Source organism: Protomyctophum bolini (genome assembly GCF_963924005.1).
Source record: "Protomyctophum bolini genome assembly, chromosome: 22".
Taxonomy (NCBI): Eukaryota; Metazoa; Chordata; class Actinopteri; order Myctophiformes; family Myctophidae; genus Protomyctophum; species Protomyctophum bolini.
In genome coordinates this window covers 27,651,310-27,661,309 of record NC_137883.1, presented here as the reverse complement: position 1 = coordinate 27,661,309, position 10,000 = coordinate 27,651,310, and the positions used below count along the sequence as shown (strand labels likewise).

Sequence of the window (10,000 nt, the reverse complement as noted above, 5' to 3'; positions counted from 1 at the left end):
ATGAAAGAAGATGTGCGCGTCTTTCTAACAGACATCAGAAGAAAAGCTAAACGCTGAAAAGAAAACTAAAACTATAACCTAAACGAAAACTAAATGTCATAAAGGTTTTGTGTAATTCATCTACCAGAATTCAACGTAAATGAGCAGATTGAGTATAGAAAAATATGAACATTGTTGCGAGTCAAAATGTGACATTAACACCCTGAGCGCACAGGACGAAGTGTTTTGGCTACATCTAGCTGCTTCAGCCACATCCGGGATAACATCCGGTCCGTCGCTAAAAGTGCTCCGCTGCTATAAATCGCTGGGCGCTATAATTTTATTTAATTAAATAACCCCGGGCGTTGGGGGTGTTAACCACGTGTAAACTGTAATTGCTAGATTGTTCTGCAGCTTCTGGATTGGCTGTTTTCACCGTGAACACAATCTATATGCCAGATTTCTCGACATTCTGTACGCCTGTGCCAATACACGAATTCTCGTTATTTGTTGATTTCTATTATTCCCGAATAAATACTCTTATAGTCCAAATGGAGTAAAGTGGCTTTTCTTTTGTTTGTATAGCTCACAGAGTTCTAAAACAAAATCTACAGTAGATACTGTATGTTGCTATCTATCTATCTATCTATCTATCTATCTATCTATCTATCTATCTATCTATCTATCTAGATCAGGGGTAACCAACCGGGGGTTCGCGATCTACCGGTAGCTCGCGGGAACGTTTCCAGTCGATCGCGAAGTGTCAGACAGACCCATTGGAATAATGTCAGTGCCGCTCGTCACATGCAAATTAATTTTGAGCAGAGCGCTGTGGCTCTGAGTTTGAGAATAGACCCCATCGTCCAAGGGTGTGTGTGCGTGTGTGGTGGGGTGGTGGTATCTTAGCAACACTGAATGATCTGTCCCATTGGTCGTGTGCTCGTATCATGAGCCAATGGCTGCAGCTCTGAGCTTCCCAGACCCAGGTTCACATCTCAACTATCCTACACTACGTCATGCCGTAAAGAGAACTGACAGGTCAGCCACAGGGCTGCTACCATATTAGCAGCTGTGAGCGCTCTTCTCTTCTCGTGAAGAAAGCAGGACAGAGTTGTCAAATAAATCCCGCCGTCATTCATACTGTATTTATTCTCCGACCCGACATTAAAATACGGAACAACGTGCGTTCATTACGGGCTCGTGACAGGCTGCAGACACAGAGTTGGGACTACTAGCCGATAGCGCCGCTGCTACTTCAGTTTTCGTTGTTCGTTGTTATATTTTTTATTATTGGGATTTGATAATTTATGCAAATTCTAAACATATGGATGCAGCTGCAGAAGTTGTGTTGCTTAAAGGAATGCATAGTTGCGTTCTCCTCAACTGCTGCGCAGCAACAACAAAAATATAAAAATGAGAAAAATATACTGAATATACCAGTCTGCAATGCAAACTAATAGGCGAGTGCACTCCAGGGCATATGCAAAGGGAAAGAATGACTTCTGTCCGTGACAATAATCAACACTACAGTTTGAATTATGTACACATGCACACATAGAGCAAAAAATATGAAATATGAAAACTTGTTGAAGTACAACGCATGAGTCAAGTAGCTGCTTTCCTTTCCTCTTTACTGAGCCTACTGTCATTGAACTGCTGTCCGATAAAATGCAGGATGTGTTTGCATTAACTTCAGATATTTAAATGGAGATTATTGGATTAGTAAGTGACTGTCACCTGCAGGTCAGAGCTAAAGAGAAGGAATTTTGGTATCTTGTGAGCAGAGAATGGCCTTTTCACAAATGAAAATAATAAAATCTAGAAAATAGAACTCGTATGACTGACTCACATCTTAATGACACCCTCAGACTGGCAATCACTAAATATGATTTCAAAACGCTTGCAGAGAAAGTTCAGTCACAGCAGTCTCATTAAAGGTGGGCTGACCCTGAGAGTATGTCACCATATCTGTGCAAATATATATGGTCATGTTATGCCTATGTCATTTGAACATCTGCCAATGTGAATATTCATTGAAATGAGAAACAAAATATTTCTAATACTAATTATTTCTAATTTGTCTTAATATTATTTGACATTGATAATATAACTTACTATAAGTATTTATTCTAATTTAAGCTTTAGTCTTTGTGTGGATGTGTGCACATGCATTGAGCCTGTCAGAAATAGCAAAAAAACAAGTGTTTTTTCTAACACGTTTTAGTGGTAGATCTTGGCTTACAATTGGGAATAAAATGGGCTCTTGGGCTTGAAAAGGTTGGTTACCACTGATCTAGATAGATAGAGTTAAAGGGCACACGCTGAAAGCTGACATCTTCCATATTTGATGGAGCCAGTCAAAGCTAATTAGGCTCTGCGTTCTGTGTGTTAACAAAGGCACACTGTGTGTGTGTGTGTGTGTGTGTGTGTGTGTGTGTGTGTGTGTGTGTTTGTGTGTGCAACTGTGCATGTGCATGTGCGTGTGCGTGTGTGTGTGTGTGTGTGTGTCAGATTATCTGTGTCAGTGGCCATTTGCTCACAACTGGCGCCACATCGGAGAGGGCCAGAGGCAAAGAGCATCATGGGTAAATGAACACACCCAGTCTGAGTTTCCTTTTACTGAGAGAGAGAGAGAGAGAGAGAGAGAGAGACACTATTATAGAGAAATGAACTCTCATTGATGAGCCAACATAATATTCTCACTCTCAACTAGTACTGCATAGTGACTTCATGGGACCAGGTGAAGTGACCACGGCATGGAGATACAACTAGTACTGCATATAGTGACTTCATGGGACCAGGTGAAGTGACCAAGGCATGGAGATACAACTAGTACTGCATAGTGACTTCATGGGACCAGGTGAAGTGACCAAGGCATGGAGATACAACTAGTACTGCATAGTGACTTCACGGGACCAGGTGAAGTGACCAAGGCATGGAGGTACAACTAGTACTGCATAGTGACTTCATGGGACCAGGTGAAGTGACCAAGGCATGGAGGTACAACTAGTACTGCATAGTGACTTCATGGGACCAGGTGAAGTGACCAAGGCATGGAGGTACAACTAGTACTGCATAGTGACTTCATGGGACCAGGTGAAGTGACCAAGGCATGGAGATACAACTAGTACTGCATAGTGACTTCATGGGACCAGGTGAAGTGACCAAGGCATGGAGGTACAACTAGTACTGCATAGTGACTTCATGGGACCAGGTGAAGTGACCAAGGCATGGAGATACAACTAGTACTGCATAGTGACTTCATGGGACCAGGTGAAGTGACCAAGGCATGGAGATACAACTAGTACTGCATAGTGACTTCATGGGACCAGGTGAAGTGACCAAGGCATGGAGATACAACTAGTACTGCATAGTGACTTCATGGGACCAGGTGAAGTGACCAAGGCATGGAGATACAACTAGTACTGCATAGTGACTTCATGGGACCAGGTGAAGTGACCAAGGCATGGAGATACAACTAGTACTGCATAGTGACTTCACGGGACCAGGTGAAGTGACCAAGGCATGAAGAAACAGCAACTAGTACTGCATAGTGACTTCATGGGACCAGGTGAAGTGACCAAGGCATGGAGATACAACTAGTACTGCATAGTGACTTCATGGGACCAGGTGAAGTGACCAAGGCATGGAGATACAACTAGTACTGCATAGTGACTTCACGGGACCAGGTGAAGTGACCAAGGCATGAAGAAACAGCAACTAGTACTGCATAGTGACTTCATGGGACCAGGTGAAGTGACCAAGGCATGGAGATACAACTAGTACTGCATAGTGACTTCATGGGACCAGGTGAAGTGACCACGGCATGGAGATACAAAGCATAGAGGGGGCGGACAGCCCCGCCCCCTGCTATTAATTTCAAGGGCAGTCGCTCAGTGGCGTTCTGAAGCACCCGTGAAGAACGCTCTACTACTTCCGCATTCGACCGCCACATTTTGGCTGGCAAAACACGGAGGTGCAAACGAGCGCTCAGCGTTAAACCCCAGATGGCACGGGGTTTCCTCAGGCTAAATGCAGGGGGGGGGGGGCGCCTGCAGTTCCAGCTCTGACCACTACGTCTCGCATGAGCTTCAACGTTGGCCAGGAAGGAGGGGGGGGGGGGTCACAGGGGGGTCACAGCAGGCCCGGGGGCTTAGTTCCTACCTGCTAGTCTGGAGTTGGAGTATGGTGGTGACAGACTGTCATGCGACGCCATATCTCTGCTCGCCATGTGGCCGTACGCAGAACTGTCCACATAACTCTGTGGAGAGAGAGAGAGAGAGAGAGAGAGAGAGAGAGAGAGATCAGCACACCGTGATTATGACCTTGCCGCTGTGAATACTTCAACTGGAGTATATAGGCTGTAACTTATAAGCTACGTATAGCTGTGTGTGTTTTGCAGCCGATGCGTGCGGTCAGACATGTGGTGTGGATGTGAGGCTGGTTACCTTGGAAGCACGACTCCCCAAGATCCCGTATTCGTTCTCTCCTCCATGTCTACATGAGAGAGAGAGAGAGAGAGAGAGAGGGAGAGAGAGGGAGAGAGAGAGAGAGAGATAGTGGTAACTTAAAAGGGTCAGAATAAAGCAGAATAAAGTTTAACCGCTTTAAGTGAATACCGTTACCGCTTGTGTAACTAATTAGGCTGTTTATTCCGCGTGGTGCTTGTGAGCAGATCGAGGGATGAAAGAATGCTTAGCGTTTCGGTTAAATGTTGAACGTCGTGGCTCATTTGTCTGCAAGACAACTCCCCCCTTGGGTCAGTCCATGTTTTCCTTCATTAATGGAGTTAATAATAACTGTTTATACATTACTAGACACACACATTAAACACACGGCTAACAGCTATGTACTGTCATTGTGAGCTCCGTACAAAGTATAAAGGTCTTTCACCACAACGTATTCCACACACGACAGACAGACAGACAGACAGTGAAAGAGAGATAGAAAAGGAGAAAGGCACGCACGCACGCACACGCACACACGCGCACACACACACACACACACACACAGGTCTTGTGCATTGTAATGCCCAAATCTCCCTTCAATAGGCTATCCATTGTGTTTGTGTGTGTAGAGCGAGAGGCTTACATTCACAGTCCAGTCATTTGGAATGTCAGCTTATCTCTGTGTCTGTGTGCGTGTGTGCGCGTGTGTGTGTGCGTGTGCGTGCGTGCGCGTGTGTGCGTGCGTGTGTGTGAATGCTAACAAATCGTTTTGTTTACAAAAGAGCCTTTAGAAACAGCATCAAAAGGCACCTCGACTAAAGTAGCAGTCTTTAACCTCTTCAGGAGAGGAGAGGAGAGGAGAGGAGAGGAGAGGAGAGGAGAGGAGAGGAGAGGAGAGGAGAGGAGAGGAGAGGAGAGGAGAGGAGAGGAGAGGAGAGGAGAGTTTCCATTCAGGGTTTTCATGAGCAAATAAAACACGTGCATCAAAAGTGTTTGATGGAAACCCAGTTGCTGTATGGTGGTGTATAATGACCTGATCTCTACTGGTCTGTATAATGACCTGATCTCTAGTTCTACTGGTCTGTATAATGACCTGATCTCTACTGGTCTGTATAATGACCTGATCTCTAGTTCTACTGGTCTGTATAATGACCTGATCTCTAGTTATACTGGTCTGTATAATGACCTGATCTCTACTGGTCTGTATAATGACCTGATCTCTACTGGTCTGTATAATGACCTGATCTCTAGTTCTACTGGTCTGTATAATGACCTGATCTCTACTGGTCTGTATAATGACCTGATCTCTACTGGTCTGTATAATGACCTGATCTCTAGTTCTACTGGTCTGTATAATGACCTGATCTCTACTGGTCTGTATAATGACCTGATCTCTAGTTCTACTGGTCTGTATAATGACCTGATCTCTAGTTCTACTGGTCTGTATAATGACCTGATCTCTAGTTATACTGGTCTGTATAATGACCTGATCTCTAGTTCTACTGGTCTGTATAATGACCTGATCTCTAGTTATACTGGTCTGTATAATGACCTGATCTCTAGTTCTACTGGTCTGTATAATGACCTGATCTCTACTGGTCTGTATAATGACCTGATCTCTAGTTCTACTGGTCTGTATAATGACCTGATCTCTAGTTCTACTGGTCTGTATAATGACCTGATCTCTACTGGTCTGTATAATGACCTGATCTCTACTGGTCTGTATAATGACCTGATCTCTAGTTCTACTGGTCTGTATAATGACCTGATCTCTACTGGTCTGTATAATGACCTGATCTCTACTGGTCTGTATAATGACCTGATCTCTAGTTATACTGGTCTGTATAATGACCTGATCTCTACTGGTCTGTATAATGACCTGATCTCTACTGGTCTGTATAATGACCTGATCTCTAGTTCTACTGGTCTGTATAATGACCTGATCTCTACTGGTCTGTATAATGACCTGATCTCTACTGGTCTGTATAATGACCTGATCTCTAGTTCTACTGGTCTGTATAATGACCTGATCTCTACTGGTCTGTATAATGTCCTGATCTCTAGTTATACTGGTCTGTATAATGACCTGATCTCTAGTTATACTGGTCTGTATAATGACCTGATCTCTACTGGTCTGTATAATGACCTGATCTCTACTGGTCTGTATAATGACCTGATCTCTAGTTCTACTGGTCTGTATAATGACCTGATCTCTACTGGTCTGTATAATGACCTGATCTCTAGTTCTACTGGTCTGTATAATGACCTGATCTCTAGTTCTACTGGTCTGTATAATGACCTGATCTCTACTGGTCTGTATAATGACCTGATCTCTAGTTCTACTGGTCTGTATAATGACCTGATCTCTAGTTATACTGGTCTGTATAATGACCTGATCTCTACTGGTCTGTATAATGACCTGATCTCTACTGGTCTGTATAATGACCTGATCTCTAGTTCTACTGGTCTGTATAATGACCTGATCTCTACTGGTCTGTATAATGACCTGATCTCTAGTTCTACTGGTCTGTATAATGACCTGATCTCTACTGGTCTGTATAATGACCTGATCTCTAGTTCTACTGGTCTGTATAATGACCTGATCTCTACTGGTCTGTATAATGACCTGATCTCTAGTTCTACTGGTCTGTATAATGACCTGATCTCTAGTTCTACTGGTCTGTATAATGACCTGATCTCTAGTTATACTGGTCTGTATAATGACCTGATCTCTACTGGTCTGTATAATGACCTGATCTCTAGTTCTACTGGTCTGTATAATGACCTGATCTCTACTGGTCTGTATAATGACCTGATCTCTAGTTCTACTGGTCTGTATAATGTCCTGATCTCTAGTTATACTGGTCTGTATAATGACCTGATCTCTACTGGTCTGTATAATGACCTGATCTCTATACTGGTCTGTATAATGACCTGATCTCTACTGTTCTTTTTTAAAGGGATTTCTCTTAAGTGAAGAAAGGTGCTCTCCGTAGAGTGCAAATCTCCGCCAGAAGGCATGCCCTGTTAGTGCTAGTGATACAGTATGTACGCGGTTTCATGTCGGTGCACAGCTACAGTATGAGAGTACAGCACAGCATGCGCTTATCAGTTATATGACCCCGCTGTCTGTCTGTCTGTCTGTCTGTCTGTCTGTCTGTCTGTCTGTCTGTCTGTCTGCTACACTTCCATTGTCTACCATCTAAAGTCTGATTGTTCATCTCTTGTGTCAATTGTGTTTGTATCGTGGTGCAAGAGTTACTTGAACTAATACATCTGTCTTTCAGATATTTCAGACTTTCTTTTCTTTCTTTTTTTAACCGATGCCATGCCGTTACCATACGTATATGTAGGCGGTAACGTGAGGCCAATTATGCCCAACAGAATGAGCGACATAAGCAGAGAAGAAGAAGTGTTATCCAGCCGAGCCGGAAGTGATTGTCCTCCATTGTGGTGACATGGTCGCTCGCAGCTGTGTTCTGCCGGTCGGACTATAAATGAATAGTCCTAATATGCTTATATGTATGCTTAGTTCTATTATGCTTAGTCCTAATAGCTAATATGTGACCAGTGCCAGTATTTTCAACCACAAGTCGGCACTAATTAAATCTCACAATAGACCAAAATAGAATTATTTTATTTTTTTGGTGGTTTTCGGTTTTAGCCACATTAACACAGTTGGAATGTTAAAGAATGTTTTTATTCCATCAGAAAGTCGTTTTAGTGTCATTAAGTCGTTGTATTTACATTGCAAAAATGTCTCTATAATTACAGATTATTTGCCGTATTTTGGGGGTGTGAACATTCCTGCACGTATTTACATAGAGTCGTTTCGATTGGCCGTAGCTATCTTTGTTCTCCAGTTACAGTAGCCGTGCAGTGTGTTTCTGTGACAATAGTAAATAGCCTACAACATCAGCATTATTGTTAACTTGATATGATGCTGTTGGATATTGTAATAAAAGTATAAATTAACTGATTTACCCGTCGTCCACTGAAGAAAAAAAAGTTGCTGCCAGTTTAATGTTTGTTTGAGGTCTCCACACCACACGCGTTCTGACGAGATTGTCTTAGTTGTAAATCCATTCTTCTGCCCTTTATTTCAGTGCACACATGTGCATGTTTATCACTGTGTTTTAATCTTTGTAACTTTATTACCATTGGATGCTGCTGCCTGATGATCAATACATGAATGAATAACATCGCGTGTGATCGCGCGTCGCGGTGAAATCCGTCTTTTATATAATTTGATCAATCCATGACATCCATGCGTGATCACGCGTCGCGGTGAAATCCGTCGTTTATATAATTTGATCAATCCATGACATTGTTGTTAGAAGAACAGCTCAAATATTGAATGTGAAGACATAGTTTAGTACAAATCCTGGTGTGATCTTCTTAAAAGTGGAAGGATCATAACACACGTCTAAGGTATTTTTTCCCCTGACTTTCTGTTGGTAAGGTTTTGACTCTTTCACATCAGTGCATGGCTGATTCAAGCCATGCATTTAGGGGTAAAAAGGTACCTTTGTACATATTAATAATGTAATGTAAACATACAGCATTTTTTTATTTAGCAATTAAAAGCATGGGTCTAAAACTACAAGTAACTTCATGGAATAAATTATAGCCTACTTGCTGCAAGTAGTTTTACTCCAGCATACTAGTTACTTTTTAGATTGTATCATTACCAAAACATACACTAAACAACGTCCGTCCTATATTTCTATATTGCAATATTGATACTTTCTCATCTCTATTTATTTTTATTCTAAGAGTTCTAGATGTCCTTATTCCTCTTTTACTAAGTGTCAACTCAAGTCATTCTGTGCAGTTGACAGTGTGGAGTGGTTAGAGGATGGGGGGAGTGTTTATGCAAGTATCTAGGGGTGGAGACAAGTATCTATTGTCACACCCCATTCCTGGGCTCAGAGATGCTAAATACTATGAAATCTTAAAACGGCAAATTCTGTACTTTGGTGTTTCCAGTTAAACAAGTTTCAAATGGTCATATCTTCTTCATTTTTCCCCCAATTTCAATGAGCAATAGATCATATGAAAGGTTACAGTGTGCAGTTTCATAATATGTAAAGAACTGAAAAATGACCATGTCCCCCTTGTATATCAAACCACTGTCCCTGGTCACATATGCTTAGTGTGAACTCAAATTAATGTTTTATATTAGCTCCCAACATCGTACTTTATCCCATTCTGAGCAGTAAAAGCACTAATGACCGCATGTGTGCGGTGTGCACCGAGGATTGGGACGTAGGCTGTTTTGAGACGTATGGGGTCCAGCCGCGGAAGCCAAAATAAGGTACAAATATTATTTTTAAAGCTGGATTAATGCTCTTTAATAAAATATCGTGTTCTCATGAATGGTTTAATAGCTTTCCTGGAGATATCATCAAGGTTGGCATGGGTTGTGTTAAATATTCACTGCCAGCTATTAATAAAATGATTATCTCCTAAGCAGCAGCATTTTCCAGTGAAACCCTTATTTTGAAGGATCTACCGCAACCTGAAGAGACCGGACGTAGACATACGATGTGTGTTGTTGTGACAGAAGAGAC

General features: G+C 42.3%; 1 protein-coding gene across 1 annotated transcript in view; it reads right to left on the bottom strand.

The window, feature by feature from the left end:
* Window positions 1-10,000, bottom strand: part of tcf4 (transcription factor 4) — a 201,220-nt gene that overhangs the window by 159,558 nt on the left and 31,662 nt on the right. The window contains 3 exon segments of the mRNA XM_080756623.1: window positions 4,144-4,240; window positions 4,428-4,441; window positions 4,444-4,476. Coding sequence (XP_080612749.1) covers window positions 4,144-4,240; window positions 4,428-4,441; window positions 4,444-4,476 — 144 coding nt within the window.